This window comes from Perna viridis, chromosome 10, assembly GCF_037379345.1.
Source record: "Perna viridis isolate PV_CMFRI_1.1 ecotype Kerala chromosome 10, ASM3737934v1, whole genome shotgun sequence".
Classification (NCBI taxonomy): Eukaryota; Metazoa; Mollusca; class Bivalvia; order Mytilida; family Mytilidae; genus Perna; species Perna viridis.
This window is the reverse complement of record NC_142454.1, coordinates 20,133,377-20,150,499: the sequence shown is the minus strand read 5'-3', so window position 1 is coordinate 20,150,499 and position 17,123 is coordinate 20,133,377. Positions and strand designations below refer to the sequence as shown.

The 17,123-nt window shown below is 32.6% G+C and overlaps 2 protein-coding genes across 2 annotated transcripts in view; both read left to right on the top strand.

Moving 5' to 3' along the window:
* LOC148604878 (uncharacterized) overlaps positions 1-14,120 on the top strand; it is a 29,594-nt gene extending 15,474 nt beyond the window's left edge. The window contains exons 11-18 of the mRNA XM_088548887.1: positions 283-1,505; positions 2,266-2,350; positions 2,703-2,795; positions 4,451-4,636; positions 6,625-6,798; positions 11,046-11,228; positions 11,785-11,973; positions 12,422-14,120. Coding sequence (XP_088405013.1) covers positions 283-1,505; positions 2,266-2,350; positions 2,703-2,795; positions 4,451-4,636; positions 6,625-6,798; positions 11,046-11,228; positions 11,785-11,973; positions 12,422-12,732 — 2,444 coding nt within the window. The 3' untranslated portion in view covers positions 12,733-14,120. The remainder of the gene's footprint in view (positions 1-282; positions 1,506-2,265; positions 2,351-2,702; positions 2,796-4,450; positions 4,637-6,624; positions 6,799-11,045; positions 11,229-11,784; positions 11,974-12,421) is intronic.
* A 2,930-nt stretch (positions 14,121-17,050) lies between these two features.
* The window catches only part of LOC148604877 (uncharacterized), a 57,135-nt gene continuing 57,062 nt past the window's right edge, over positions 17,051-17,123 (top strand). The window contains exon 1 of the mRNA XM_088549681.1: positions 17,051-17,099. The gene's annotated coding sequence lies outside the window, so the exon portion shown is untranslated. The remainder of the gene's footprint in view (positions 17,100-17,123) is intronic.

Below are 17,123 nucleotides of genomic sequence, written 5' to 3'. Positions count from 1 at the left end.
TTGCTCATGAAGTAAACAAAATCAAAATTATTGAAATAGGAAGCTAAACCCATCAACGAGAGGTTCCATCACATACCAATCACATATACTGCGAGGAATGAAGCCTCAATATTTAAGTTGTTTTAAAATGTGTGAACATTTGTATTTGTGGTCTCCGAGAACAATATGTAACTCCTAAAATAATCCATTCGGTTATCATAGGTGTCTTCAATGAGGTATATTCAAGAAAATGAGGTTATCATTGGCTGACTGTTCTTATTCGGAATTTCATTTTCATTCTAGGGACATTAGACAGCAGAGGAACATCTTTTATATTTCCGGTTTGGGATATATCATCAGTATCCGGTACTGTTGACGTTGAAATAGCCGTACATTCATCTTCGAGAGTTACTTTATTCACATATATTCAAGGACAACTAAATCAAGTTGAAAACATCGAACAATCCTTTTCGCGAACTTTCTCTGCTATTGGCGTCAATTTCATGAACAGTTCTACTGTCTTCAGAATTGAGACCGATACTGGCTCTGACGAAATATCAGTACATTTAATGCTGCGTAATATTTTACATCGTCATAAATCGCTTTCGACCATCTTATACCCAACTGATACATGGGGATTAGAATACTTTGCGGCGAGCTTTAATGCCCCAAATGTGTCGTCATTTTGTTTGATAACAACACTAACTTCGTTCACCAAAGTTGATTTTGTTCTTCAAACCGATGATATGAAAGTGATTCTATCTCAAGGTTCAAATGTTGAAACTATCGAAAACACAGTATCCTTTAGTATCAGTTTATCTAAATTCGAGTTTGTTCATTTACAATCGGACCAGGATTTGACGGGAACATATATTAGGGGGGAAAATCCTATATCAGTCTTTTGTGGTGCGGAAGGACTTAGTTTCGTATTAGGGGAGCAGCTCCTTCCTGTACAATTCTATCGAAAGAATGGTTTCGAAAATATATATCCAGTTTTCTCAACAGACTTATATAGCACAAATGTCCAGTCTTATATTCGCATCTTATCCTCACAAAGGCATACAATATGCACAATTCGGTCAAATGGCCTCTCATATTTTCAGAGTATCGACAAAAGAGGGGGTTTCATTGACATACAGATAGATGTTTTAGAATATAAACATGGAATAAATTGTTCTCATCCAGTTCTGGTATGGAGCGTCAGTAAAGTGGGAAGGAACAAAGCGTTAATGACCCTCGTTCCTGCCTTCTCTCATTACAGTTTGAAACAGACGTTTCGTACCTTTAACCAATTCCCAAGAATGATTCAAGAGCTGTTTATACAAAAAATGTCTGGGAATTTTCCGCTACTATATTCATCAACATCGAAGACTACTACTTCCGGTTTTGTCTCCGATTTAATAGACGACATGTCATACGAGTTCACTACTAAGCACGACAATATAACATTTTTTCTTTGGAACATTGGTATTTCGTCTAACGGCGGATTCGGAACACAAATAACAATGTTATTTACAAAGGAAAACGTAAGTATTATGATCTTTATAACAATAACAAAAAAATAATAATACAAAAATGACAAAAAAGAAATATTATGAAATATAATCTAGTTTAATCTTACATGTGTTTGTCGAAATCATATATAATAATTCAATGTATGTCAATATATGGTTGGTTTTTTTTTAGTTGTCTATTACATGTAGCCAAGGCGATGGAATGAATGATGCTAAATGCTATTTACTCAAAAATGCTATTTATTCAAAAATTGCGAAATGTACAAAATATATAATATACACATGCTATCCAACAAGTATTATAAACCACGAACTTAAAGCATATTACATATTTATTAAATAAAATTATTTATAAAATATTGTCTTAATAAACCTAACCATTCTAACTGGTTAAGTTGTGTGTATTTATTGATATATCTGTTGATAACTAATGTTTTTTTAATATTTGCAACTTGACTTGAAAAAGAACCATAAAAATTATTTTTCTCTCACTATGAAAAGCTAATTATTTTCCATTACCCTGAAAATTAATATATGCGAATGTGTACATCTAAAAGTGTGATATACATTTAACAACCATGTGAATTGATAAGTTTACAGTGTGTAATGTTTTTAAGGTATGGTCAGAAAACTTCGGATTAAAACTATTTTTGCTCTGTTCTTTTTACATACAATTAATGATACTCTTGTATGGAATAAGAAATATTTTAACAAGGACTTGACTTTTTATTATTATATTGTCTCTTTTATTGTTTCGTAACATGAATTACAGATTTGTGAGCTTCATGCCACTGCAGATGAAGATTGTGACGGAAAAATTGACGAAGAAAGGTGTATTTTACTGGGATACAATTTTTGTTAGTAAACTTTTTTCAACAATGGGCTCTGTGTTGTGTATTTATAATATTTATCACCTACTCAAGTAGAATGACAGAGGCCAGAAACGAAGTCCGAGGTCTATCGTAAATGTTAAATACCAAATTTCAAAAAAATATGATCTAGTCTTAAAGAAATTTGACCAAATTAAAAATACTTTCAAAACAAACATCATGAAACATATTTTTTCTATATTTTTCCTGCTCTTATAAAATTTGATCAAGAGTCAGAAACATGTAACTTTCTACATTCTTACAACAAGATTAAGCATTGAAGGTGATGGTAGGAAGATGAGGTAGAAAGAGTATTTGTTTCAATTTACATTTTTTTCAGCGCCTGAAAAGTTCTTACTTTCCCCTGGAAAATATCTCCCTGATTATGACAACGATGGAAACTACGATGAGGATTGCTTTAACATAATACCAGGTACATTGGTCTGGGAAGAAGTGAATTTAAAGTGAGAGTAGCCCTTAAGTCGATTTAAAATTGTAAGATTCAGTTCATAAACAAAAAAACAAAAAAAAAAAAAAAAACAAAAAAAAAAAAAAAACAAAAAAAAAACAAAAATAGAAAAAAAAATATTTACAGTACCTTATCCGTACTTGTTTTGTTAATAGACAACCCTTTACCTAACTTATCTCTCTCCGTTCAGTTATCGTTCCATTTTTCAATGGCTTAAAAAACGTAAGAAAAATGGTTGAGTGCGTCTAGTAGCGATGCTTGGTTGTAGGCTGTGCCTAACTTAAATTATAACGTTGGTGGAATGATTGTTGTCTCACTCCACTGGGGCGGGTTACAGACGACAGTCAACAGACGATGTTATAGCGATGAGCTTCCGTAAATAGGTCACCGATTTTGCTTCAAATTTTATAATACGGATACAACTCTTAATATATTAACGCTTATATATTTAGATATGAATTATTTCTATAAGAATTAACACATGTGTAAGGTTTGTCGTTTTCTGCACATCGTAAAGTAATGTACAAATGTATATATTAAGGTAAACATTTTGATGATTCGGATCTTGATATGTGATAAGTATGATGTACTATATTTGCAGCTGCTAACCGCTATCTAAAATTATATAAAGTAATTTCCCGATTTGATGCATTAAGTAAACTCTGTAATTGCATATTAATATTATTTAAATACTATGATTATGGTCACATGCTTTTGTGTAGTGAGATAATTGGAGGAATGATAGACAATCGCGCTTGATAATTTCAGTGTAACTGCTCCTGCTTATCGAGCCTGAAAATATCTTTTTACAACACGCAAGAAACGAACGAACTGTAAAATCTGGTCCACACTCTCGGCTGTAGAATATTTTTGTTAAAAAAGTTCAATTAAAGTCTTAGCCATTTTACATTAAACTTTTCTCTCGGTACTATAAAGTTTGGTAACAAATGCTTTACTTTACCTATGACTGTACATAGCTATTGTCTCGCAATCATCTTAATAAAGAAAGCTTGGAAAACATTTGAAATTTTAAATTGCTTCCGTTTCTTAACAGGTGGGTCATTCAATACGCTTAACTTTTCGTCTTAAAAACAAATTAAAAGAAAAAAAAAAAAAAACAAATAAACGATTGATGATTGTTAAATAAAGCATAAAAATAAAGTGAAACATGAAGAAGAAAAAGAAAAAAAAACTTGCAAACATATAATAAAAACTAATATTTGAAAGACGAATACAGATAAACAAGCCAATATCATATGTAGAACTGAAACGTCTTAAAGTTGCCGTAAAACATTTTTATACAATGCAACAATGCAGGTATACAATAGTTCCGGTCGGTACCCCATGTTTATAATGATTTATACATTTGTGATGATTATGATTTTCAAATACAGGTAAAAAAAATACCGAACACTAATCAGTATATCAAACTTTACAATATTAGTATTGTTGTATTTTTTAACTCCAAGAGTGGCAATGTCCGCATTCTGTCGTAGTCTAGAGAAATGTATTTCCATAACTGCATAACTACGAATTAATTTAATTTTGAAGATTAGTTTTTTTATTTTTTTTTTGTTATATTGATTAAACTTATGTAGTTGAAAATTATATAATTATAGATTGTAAAATACCCAATATCAGTGGTACCACTGTTGGTCAATATACAGCCGGAGATCCTACATATGTTACCAGTGCTTATGGTAGTTTAGAGTGTATTGATGGATATTCGAAGGTCAACGCAAGTGTACAGGAAGTGGTATGTCAATCTGATGGAAAGTGGAAACCGGAAATAGTTTGCAGGCAAGGCAAGTTATTTTTGTACTCAGATAAAATATTCAAAATATATTTTTATTAGTAAGAGTGATGAAGGGAACCAAGGTTATAGCGGTATTCAAAAGAATGCAATCTAGGGACAAAGACCAGATATGGAAAACTTACATACACAACAAAGAACATAAAGTAACTAAAATCATACATACAAAGTAACAAAAGTAAATGTGCAACTCGGACTCCACTAAACACTGGGAGCATGGACCAGGTTAATCGGTAGTGTAAGCGTCCTCTGCTATTCTAGAAACACTAGCCGAGATGCTCATACAAAGTCAAGTTCGGAGTAGCCAAACGAGGAAAGAAAACTATGACCCGTTGAATAAATCAGTTTTCATAGTGCAGATGGATACACCATAACGATCCACGAGTTCATGATGACGACAATAAAACTGAAGTAGCGAGGACTTCAATCTTGTAGGAACATACCCCTATTCCAGAAGCCTACTAATTAGAATTCTAGCGCGATACAAAAGGTCTGCGTATTTTCGGCAAGCTTTGGCAGGCCTAACGTATTAGATCTGATATGAATACTCCATACGCAGGTGTTGAAGGGAAGTTGCCAAAGATAAAAGGAAAGTTGACAATTCTGAATGAAAGGTCATCACGTTTATCCTAAATTTTGGTCATTAGTTTTCCTTTACCATCGATTTCTAAGTGTAGGTCAAGATATGAGGCTGACTTTACAGTGTCTGTAGTATCCTTTATCTCAAGTTCTTTGGGGTAGATGCGATGTATCAAATCGTCGAAATTAGGATATTTAAAGACGAGATACGTCATCTATATAGCGGAAACTGAGATTAAAGAATCATCTAGTAGCCAAAGGATACACTGTACGTGTTATTGGAAGCAATGTTACAATGGGCTGTGAAAATGGTTTTAGCATGGTAGGCAACTACAGCCTTGAATGTACTGAACATTCAACTTGGACTAGGGACCAAGTTTTCTGTGTCGAAGCTATAACTGAAAAAATATATTGCAGTATAAAAAGGCATAGTAAATTCATATTATTGTATGAGAATTTATGAGATATGAACTCCACCAACCACCAACCGCTTCGCCCCCGAAGTAGGCACGCATCATGTAACCATTACAGTACCTGAACCGATCCGTGTAACAAAAATTGCAATCGGTCATCGATCACCGATCAGTTTACGGTCAGTCAAACCGATCTATTTAACTGGTTATCGCATCACGTGAGCACAGAGCGGTCCATCTAATTTACGTTTTTTTTTGTTTTCTTTGTCGACGTTACACATATTTATATAATGTAATAGATTTAAACATCAGTTTATATTTTTATTTTTCATTTCTTTTATTTTAAAACATATCTTACGTCATTTTACAAAACAAAACTACAATCAGATTGGTCACCGGTTATCGGTCATCGATCCGTCAGCGATCAATCAGTCAACGGTCATCGTTCCGTCAAATCGTTGCTTGGATCGGTTCAATGACTGTACGCCACCGGTCTACCCAACAATTATATTATATTATATCTCCACAATTACAACATTACATTAAAAGATATATATGCTTTGCTTATATATTCAATTTTAAACTGCTATATTTTTTAATGGTTCCTTTATTTCGGATTTTAATGGAAAGCATGTCCAAGAATGTATCGCAACATAATGGTGATTTTATAATGACATACCAGTATAATACAATCATATTGTAACGACGCTATATAAAGCGAAGTACATATACATGCAGTAAAATATTAAGATATTACCTCCAGAAGTAAATAGTTTACAAGTACTAGATTTAACATCCGTATTTATACAATGGTGAAACTTTTTCAAGATTGTCTGAATTGCAAATATCCACAAGTTTTTTACGTTGATTGGCTTTACTTACATGGAAGGTAACAGTACTAGTAATTCATTTAGAGCACAAAATGATTAAATCCACCATTTCTATATGGAAGTGATAAGTAAATATTTTATGTTTTATTCATTATAAGATTGTCAAAACCCTGAAGTGCTTGTAAACAACTCTCAAACAAACGAGACGTACTTCAAATACGGTAGAACCTATGAAATGACTTGCTATAATGGGTACAGACTTGTCGGAAATCCATTATTGACATGTCTTCAAGATGCCGAATGGTCACACGCTTTGTTTTCCTGTTCAACCAGTGAGTACATGGTTACGATTTTTTACTTATAAACATTGTCACCTAGTTGCTATTAAAACAGGTGATACATGTAAAGGCGAATATCACTTTTACTTGTTGAACAAAAGTGTCGAACCTTTAGTTCAACTTCCTTCCCTAACAATTATTTGTCAGCACAGTTTAGATACAATTACTTGTCAATGTTTTTGTAAATATGAAAGCCAGGAAGTCGAATGCAATACAGCTACAAGTTGTAATTAAATCCATGTATTTATTATTGATATTTATGTGTTTTACCTTTATTTTTAAGGATTTTAAGGTTTTTATCGACACAAGAATTGTATCGATTTAAAGAACCAGATCATATGAAATTTAAACACTGCCTATGCTAAAGTTATTCATGGTTAAGAAAGGGTTTCCAGGCGCGGATCCAAAGACTGGCGTACCGGGCGGATGCCTCTCCCCTAATTTGATAAGAAAAAAAATTCACCACAAGTTTCACCATGATTTCCCGCCATATGTCTGGTTCCCTGCCAATTCAATAATATATGTAGTATGTCTCATATAAGGTACCAGTTGTAACATTTTTATTCGGAACTTCAGGTTTTTTTCTTTCACTAAAGGTAAAGAGCAGAAATATGGCGTGAAATCATGGTATTTCAGCTCTCCAGTTTTGAGATAATAGGGAAAATTTCAAAATATCCATAGAAAGATGATAAACAATACGTTCAGTGCAAAATTCTCGTAAAAAATAAATATGGAAATATTTCGATCTCGGAGCTAAGAACGAAAATAATTGTATGAGAGTGGTAGTACAGAACGACATGAATAAAATGGCAATTTTTTTAAAGGACATGAGTAATTTACAAGATAATTAAAAAAACTGAAAACAGACTGAGGTGAATTCGAGAATAGTTGTTTCGGAATTAGAAATTAAAGCGAATTCGGTAAGTTTTTGACATGCATGAACAACTACTGTCTGTTTTTCCGACGCAGTCGGTATAGTTTCTCTTTTTACCCTTTGTCCCTAGGGACGCTCTTCTATGGAAACGCAAGTCATCTGATCGCAATTCTGTTTCTCGATTGGCCAAATACTGATAACTTTGTGGCGTTAAAAAAAAACGGTATCGAAAATTTGAAATTGTGTACCATGCGTTATTTCCTTGAAAGAAATGCAGAAACGTAGAAATAAAATTTTACTACGTCAGCTATCTTTTTTGAAAGATAATACTTCTACTTCAAAAGAAAAATCTATTTAATGGCTACATTTTTCCTCAAAATAAGGAGATTTCAACTACTACTTTTAATCTTTTATTTATCAAACAGGGACTAAAAATATATTGGTTACTTTTGCAAATTCGTATTCTTTTTATCAATTTTCTAATTAATACGTCGATCAGACTGATATCCTAATATTCAAGAGTAATCAAGGGAACCAAGGTTATAGCGGTAATCAAAAGAATGTAATCCAAGGACAAAGACCAGACATGGAAAACAGACATACACAACAAAATACATAAAGTAATTAAAATCGCACATACAGAGTAACAAAAGCAAATGAGCAACTCGGACTCTACTAAAAACTGGGAGCATGGACCAGGTGTAGGGTATTCAATATTCAAGGAATCTTTCACTCTACGTCATGTTTAATTCATTCATAGATATTTTATCGTGCCTCAAATTTAATGCAAATGGTGTAACTTTAAATGAGTAACGAGCTTCAAAGTATTTAAGTAATATTCTGTGTAAGAATCAGGCAATGGATGGCACATCATTTTTCTTACTTAACAACAAAACAGCTAGTTATATTTAACCTGAAGCATCTGTGATTTAGATATATTTTTTACTGATTATATATGAAAAAGGGGAGGATAAAATTTCACGCCATATTTCCATGTTGTATTTCAACTAAGTGTGACTTACCAATATCTTAAAAAGGCAAAGTTTACAAACAGTATGATTTTTATATCTGGAAATTATAAGGTATAAATACTTGGATGATGCAATAAAAATATCTACGTCTCAAGTGCGACATCTTATATACAGGTTACCTGATTCCTAGACAGAGAACAATATACGGATATCAAAATCATTTATTCATTACTGAAGCACAATATAAATATTCAGTGGATACTTTTGCATGTAGTTCGAATCAAGACCACAACTCATTTATTACATATTTATGTCCGTTTTGTATGTTGATTGTGTTTGTATTTACTGTGTTTTTGTCAAGTATGCGGTTATTTCATAATTTAGACTGGTTGGCTTGGAGTCAGAAAAATGATTCTGAGTTGAATGACATATTTATATGCGATCTTGATCTTCTGTTAGCTAGCAAGTAGAGTGTCAAATTAGTACAAAGCAGGGTTTCCTTGAAATCATTGAAGACCCATGGGTGGTGTTAAGCTGACATTTTTCATCCCGGTGGAGTTGTTGTCTCTTTGACAAGTTCACCATATCCATTATTTTCATTCAATTTATCAAAATTCACGTCATGAAATTCATGAAATATTGGTGATGAATCATTTAATTAGATTTAATAAATCAAATCCATTTTGTCTGCGCAACCTATTACATCCAGTGTTTATTACCAGAGTTAGACGTAAAAACCTATACTGCCACTACACTCTCCAAAAAAGAGACTGTCGAAAATAATAAATCTGTGCTATCCTCTTTTGATCTCTCTGCCAAAGACAATGATTGTGATTTACGGGCTATTTACTACATACCTAAACTCCACAAGAATCCATACAAACAACGTTTCATAGCCGGATCTACAAAATGTACCACCAGATATTTTTTTTCAAAACGTTTAACTTCTATACTCACAGCTATCAAAGATTTAGAGGGTCTCCAGTCCTACCACAATTGCTTTCCCGTAATGGTATTAATTCGATGTGGATCCTGAAAAATTCGAAAGACCTTCAGGAAACTATCAATTAACATCATTATCGGAAAATAAAAGCATAAAAACCTATGATTATTAAACTTTTTTATACTTCTGTTCCCCATACCCTGTTAAAATCCAGATAAAAAAAACATTATACATTTAGATACAAATATGTAGTTCCTTTTAAAGATACCTCATACTTTGTTAAAACTAATTCCAAATCATTTTCCAAATATGCCGAAAACGTTTTTCAACAAAATGCTGGATTTGTATTGGACAACATATTTGACAGTGTGGTGGACGCGTTTTTCAAGAAACGGTCGGCATTCCAATGGGAACAAATTGTGCTCCTTTACTTGCTGACCTATTCCTTCACTCTTATGAGGCTGACTTTATAGCTGATCTGATCCGAAAGAAAGAACATCGTTTGGCTAGATCCTTTGATCACAATTTCGTTATATAGATGACGTAATATCTTTAAACAATTCAATTTTCGGGATTTGATACATCGCATATACCCCCAAAGAACTTGAGATACTACAGACACTGTGAAGACAGCCTCATGTCTTGGCCTACATTTAAGGATCGATGGTAAAGGAAGACTATTGACCAAACTATACGACAAACGTGATGACTTTTCATTCAGAATGTCAACTTTCCTTTCATCTGCGGCAACATCCCTTCGGCACCTGCGTATGGAGTGTTCATATCACAACTCATACGTTATGCCAGAGCTTGTCATAACTATGCAGACTTTTTGTATTGAGCTAGATTTCCTACAATAAGGCTTCTGGAACAGGGTTATGTTGCTACAAGATTGAAGTCATCACTACAAGAGTTTTATGGCTGTGATCATAAACTCGTGGATCGTTATAGTTATATCCATCTGCTAAATGAGAACCGATTTGTTTATCGTGTAATAGTTTTCCTTTCCTCTTTCGTCTAGCCCAGACTTAACCTTATATGAGCAACTCGGTGGGTGTTTTTTTTTATGGTCGTCATCATGAAATCGTGGATCGTTACGGTGTATCCATCTGCATCTGCTTCATGAAAACTGATTTATTCAAGGTTTTCTTTTCCTCTTTTCTCTACCCCGGACTTAACTTTTTATAAGCAACTCGGTAGGTATTTCTAGATAAGCAGAGGACGCTTACCCTACCGGTGCACCTGATCCATGCTCCAAGTTTTAATGTAGTCTGAGTTGCTCCTTTACTTTTGTTACTTTGTATGTATTATTTTGTTATTTTTATGTTATTTGTTGTGTTTGTCTGTTTTCCATGTCTGACTTTTGTCCTTGGATTACATTCTTTTGATTTCCACGAGAACCTTTGTTCCCTTGATTACTCTTTCATCTACCATCTATTTATATGCTTTTTAGGCTGCGGAGATCCTAGGATAGAAATACCATACAGCTTTTTGTCTAGTGTCAGCTTTGAAACATCATTCATTGCCGGCACAATCATCACCATGGGCTGTAATACATCAACTACAATGATAGGAAATAGCAATATGATGTGTCTGGAAGGTGGCGAGTGGGATCACATGATTAAATGCATCCCAGGTAAGAATCATGGTCACGTACGGGGTTTTTAATCATAAAAATAAATTAAACGACTTGAATGAACGAATTAATGTGATCACAAGTCAAACGTACACGCAAAATGGTAGAATCAAACACATATACAAACACAATTATGAGCAATATAAATTGTAACAATGGTATTCAGGAGAATAAAAAAAACAACATATAAATTTTATACCTTTAACAATACCTTGTTTTTTTCTCGTGGGGCTGGTGGATTTGACAGACAAAATTCGTTACTTTTTCAAGGGAAATATCCAACAATAAGTTAATAATTTTTTTCATTTTGTACGATTTGGTCTCGAAAAAAAGATTCCTTTCACTAACTCAAATTTGTTTGTGAACTTTTTTCTCTATAAAAGTACGTCAATTAAACAATTTCATTGCTCTTCGGTTTTGTCAATATTTGCCATTTTATTTCATACAATAGTGTACAATAGTGTACAATAATTTCTCAATTCTTTAAGCACAATTTTTTAAATATTTCGAAGCTGTTTGTATTTTTTTCTGATCTATTTCGAAAAAAAAATTTCAGATTGTGCAGACCCACGAACAAAAGTTGAAGTTGACAATGCGACTTTACTTGGCTTTACGCTAGGGTCATCTTCTGCCTACAATGTGTCCTACAGATTCAGATGCAACCTAAAGTTTAAAATGATTGGTGAAGGTTCAATTGCTTGCCTCGAAAATTCGTCATGGTCACAACCACAATTCTACTGTAAACGTATGTACATGGATGGCAATATTTTTATGTGTTATGCAATGTCTTGCACAAGATGTTTTTAAGTAATTTTGAGTGCAGATTATCATGTTTGATATTTAGAACCCTGGCATACGTAGATCAAATGTCAACGATGATAGAACTCCAGTGTAATTCTTCATAAAGAAGGCATCTCAATCAAATAATACTGGTTTCATAACAACGCACCAATTATAATAAACAGCGTAAAAGAATAAAAAATATACATAAAAGAAAAATGATCATTGTGAATCTGTTGTGTTATGAAAACATTCTAAATTATCTATTTATTGCAGTCAAGAAAACAACTCTCATTTTGGATTCGTGATCATAAAACACCTTAAATGTATTTAAAATATAAAACATGTAAAAGGAATGTACTACGTCTTTTTGGAGCTTGTATCTTTTGAATTTATCGGGGTTTTGATTGTAGCATGTAAATGCCCATGCAGAAGAATAGGTACACCAAGATACACAGAGGCAACATCGGAGAACAAAAAGCTGATTGACTATGAGACAAAATCTGAACTATCGTTAGACGAGAAAGGGTTGTCTAAATATAGACGAACAAAAAGATGCGCCCCTAATAAGAAACAAAAGGAGAAGTCGATCGGTTATGGTGGAGCATTGTTTCTAAGTTCAACATTGATTTTTATTATCTTGATTGACCTGCCGACGTTAGTAGCACATGTGAAACACCTTCTACGTAGGCCATCCTTAAACGCAATCAACGAAGAAAAGTAGAGCGAGAGTATTATTTGCAGTTTTGTTAAAGAAAAGACATTTTAGACCATTATTTGTTTATGTTACTTGAATGTAGGGGCAGCACTTTCGCTGTATCTGTGTATAATAATGTTTTGGGGCCATCTGCAGCCTGTCCTGTGGTATGAGGGTTTCCTTGTCGTTCAGTGAAGACCAATGGGTGACTATACCTTGGGCTGCCATTTTCATACGTTGAGGTTTTTGTCTCTTTGACATATACATCATACATATTCTCGTTATGTATTTTATGGTCTTATCAGAGTGGTTATTCTTTGTCTTTTACATAACAAGACTGTGGTAGCCTGTTATTTTATTGTTTGTATTGTAAATTGCGTATTACTTCAATTGTATATGTATAATATGTTTGCATTATTTTGTCTTTATGAAATAAAGAAAGTGTTATATGTATTGAATTTGACAAGTGTTCAGTTTTACTTGACGAGTTACGACAGTTGACAGAGGAAAGTTTATTCAGTTATGTAAATGTTGGTTTCACTGTTAAATTCTGTATTTTTCATGGTCGAGTTAACCACACGTCTTCTATTTCTATTGGCTCTCGTAATTTTGGCCGTAAATTCTTATTATTCATTCTCTAACACGCTATCCTATCCTGGCCCTGAAACTGTGAACACTGATTGAGATATTTCACACTGAAACTAATTTCTTTGGTGGAAAACAATTCATAAATACAGGTTAGTTTCTTTTGTCTTCTTCTTTGCTAACTTTTCGCTAATAATCTGCAGAGTAATGTTTTATCCGATATGAGTGAGTGTGTGTTCTGTGCCGCATGATGAATGAAAGATGTGTGTAGTATGATTGGTTAAACATGTTAAAAAAAGTACTCTTGTATAAGATATATTCGTCTTTAACTTAGTTTTCAGCTAAAACATACTATTTTTGCATAACTAGGGTGTTTGAGATTTTAAATGGGCTATAAATAAGTTGGCGAATGAATGAATACGTAGTCGAGTGCACCGGCATGTATGTGTTAAATAGTTTAAAACTTCAGAGTCTTATAACAACATTTCTGTAATTGTGGTCAATGAGATTTTTAATGTATGAGTGCAAATCAATTGGATACATGGTTATCAGATATCTTATGATTGTACTTATTTTTATATGGTTTTTCTCCGGAAAAAATATTGTGAATGATCCTACCATATATTACCGTCTTATGAATAAAGACTCTGAACCTTAGTGTATTTGATTGATCAGCCCTCAGATGTAGTGTTGCTATAAGAATATAGTAGATATAAAAGGTATATGCACTGACATTCAAGTACTACAGTTGAAGACGATCGTTTCCATTTACGAAGCAGTCTTTAAAAAAAAAAATCAGACAGGAATTGATAACCCACCGAATGTTTCATTTCGTATTTATAATCTGTTACAGACCTGAAAACAACCCAATCCTAGTTTTTTGTTTGGATCTTGGACTTTTGAAATAAAAAAAATATATGTATTGTACATGAAATAAACACTTTGCAAGTTTCGTCGTACTTGATTTGCTTTTATTTAGTTGATTTTAGTGTGAGAGAAATGTGTAGTTTTGTCAAAAGTATTAATTCAAATGCAGAAAGGAATTTATAGCATCTGAAGACCGCAAAGCAGTGTTTATTTGGTGTTTTTTTGTAGACCATGAATCACCTGTACCATAGGCAGTGTCTAAATATTTTTTTGATTGGTATCTATTTTTTTTAACTTCTCACTTTATTTAGTTGTTTGTGATATTCTTTGACTTCAATCTGATTTGATACATTTTAACCATTGAAACTTAAACGTGTTTAAGTAGCACTCCAGCTAAGGATCATGCAAAATGTGATTCATGGGTAAAAAGCCTACATATTTTTTATTTTTGATATTTTGTCTGAAATGTCATAGTAAACAGAAATTAACATGCGTTTTTTCATAAAACCCGTGCTCTTAGGAGATAAAAAAATATATAAAATGCACCGTAGATTTCAAAATTCAGGGAGATAACTCTGTAAATGGCACTCAAATGCAATAGAATCTACTTGATTTTCAATGTGGATTTTCTCCTAAGAGCAGGCAGATTTGAATGAATAATAACACATTTCATAGTATAGACCCATAAAACAACTTAATTACAAAAGTAAAAATATGTAGCCTTTTTGGGGTGTATCGCTTTTTTCAGATTTTGCATGATTCTTACAAAAACAGCTACTTAATATGTTTTAGTGAAATTTAACAATTTTAAATAAATAAACATACAGGGATTACACGTGTCAATTTTCAATTATTTCCGGTTTTAAATTACATCAGTTTACGATAAATGCTTTACTACATAAAAGCAATATATATGCACCAAACTGCAGCTTTTTATGATACATTTAAAAAAAAATTAGCCTTTTTGTCAATATTCAACTGCATAGTGTACTTTAAATAACAACCAATACACAAATCAAAATGATCAATATATGTTTGGTAATTAATTTCAAAGCATTTGAACAATTACACAACCAAATAAATAATTTCATACTACACATTTAAGTACACATGACAATTTATAGTTCATGTACCATGTAATGATTTATTAAGAATGTGGTTGATTTTATAAACAATATACCTATACGTATTTAACTCTACGAAACACCATTTTACCCCTTTTTGGTGCCCCTTTTTTCTATATTCAAAACATCCTCCTCTTCGTCCATTTCATTAGAAGATGGAAGTCTACGACAAAGGTCTATCCTTTACCTCTTTCAGTGTTTATCTTTGCAAAACCGATCATCAAACTTCCTAGTCTGAAAACTGTTTTAAAATGCGACATGTTGGCCAAACTTGCATGTGTAAACCAGACGAATTATACGCAAATCCACAGGAATATCGCACTTTTGACAGCGTTCATTCCCTAATAAAGGACTATCCTTCACGCACGAAATTTTACCATGCTTCAAGAATACATCTACTTCTCTTAATTTCCTTCAAGTTTACCCCTACCATTGCTTCTTATATATTTGATTAAAAAAACACACGTATTGTAGGATGTAAAAGTTGATTATAACCTCTTACTCCATTACAATTTAGAATCGAGGTTCACATTATATCGAATCATTGAATATCATTTAAAATATTGGTTTTCGCAATATCAAACCATGATCAGGAAATTTGAACACTTTCAGGGTTCATGCAAGAAGTTAAATTAAAAAAAAATCAATCGTCAAAGATTCTGCCGATTATGAAATACTTTTAGCCATGAAAAACCAAATAATTTTGCATTAAAGACATTAGATAACAACTGTTAGTTTCCAAATAAAGAAGAATGTCTTTGAATAAACTTTATAAACACGTTATGTTTTTTCACTATTTTCGTTTCAGAAGGATGTGAGAGCTATATCCGATATTTAAATGAAGCTACACCCAAACACACGGATACTGAAACACGTGTATGAATTCACAAGAAGTATGGTTCGATCTAAAACCTAGAAGAAGGGTAAAAGCAGATGGCACATAATGGTTTCCAAATTGTAATTCATTAGCTAGCGAAAATGTTCAGATAGAGGAATTCACATAAATCAGACATACTATTAGTTAATCTTTTATAACCCATTTAGTTTAAAGTGAAATGTTGGTAGATATGTAGGAATTATCTCCATTTAAAACATTGTTCTCTAGTGCCTTCAAAAAAATTATCTTCAAAAAGCAAAACGTCCAAGGAGGATAGCATCTAGTGCACCACAATAATTGATATGTGTTTTTCTTCTTTGAACGAAATCTTATTTGCAAAGAATATGCACAATTTATTGTTCTGGTGTAAGTCATCTCCCTAAGTCCTTGTTCACTCGAAATAAAAAGGAAAAGAGTGGACTAAATTAAGTATATTTCAAACTGTTCAAAACCTATAAAAAAACACCTCTTACTAGTTAACTATTTCGTATCATATACCACCAAAGTTAAATTTTTAAGGTAGATCATACCTTATACTAATAGTTGATATATTGTCCTAATTTTCTCAAAGATAATCTTGAACGTACATAGAGTAAAAGATATAAGTTATAGGTCACCGAACTAAATTTCGAAAAAAAAAAATCACTTTTACATCTCTATAGAACATATATATATATTTAAAAAAAATGGAAATATTTGTGAACATTTTAGATGTAAAAAGTGGTAGATTTAATTTTTCACTTAAATATTGATCGGTTAATCGGCAAAGTAAATATTGTAGGTAAGGTAAACCACATTTAATACAAACAATTGTATCCGAGGACGATAGATGTTTTTACTAAGTAGTCGGATTACAGTTTCATTTTATCCATTGCAAGCAAACAGTAACTAAAATGTGTTTTCGGCAAGTGAACATTTTCGTATTTTATTTATGAAAAAAGGTAAACAATCCTAGACGTGTCGTT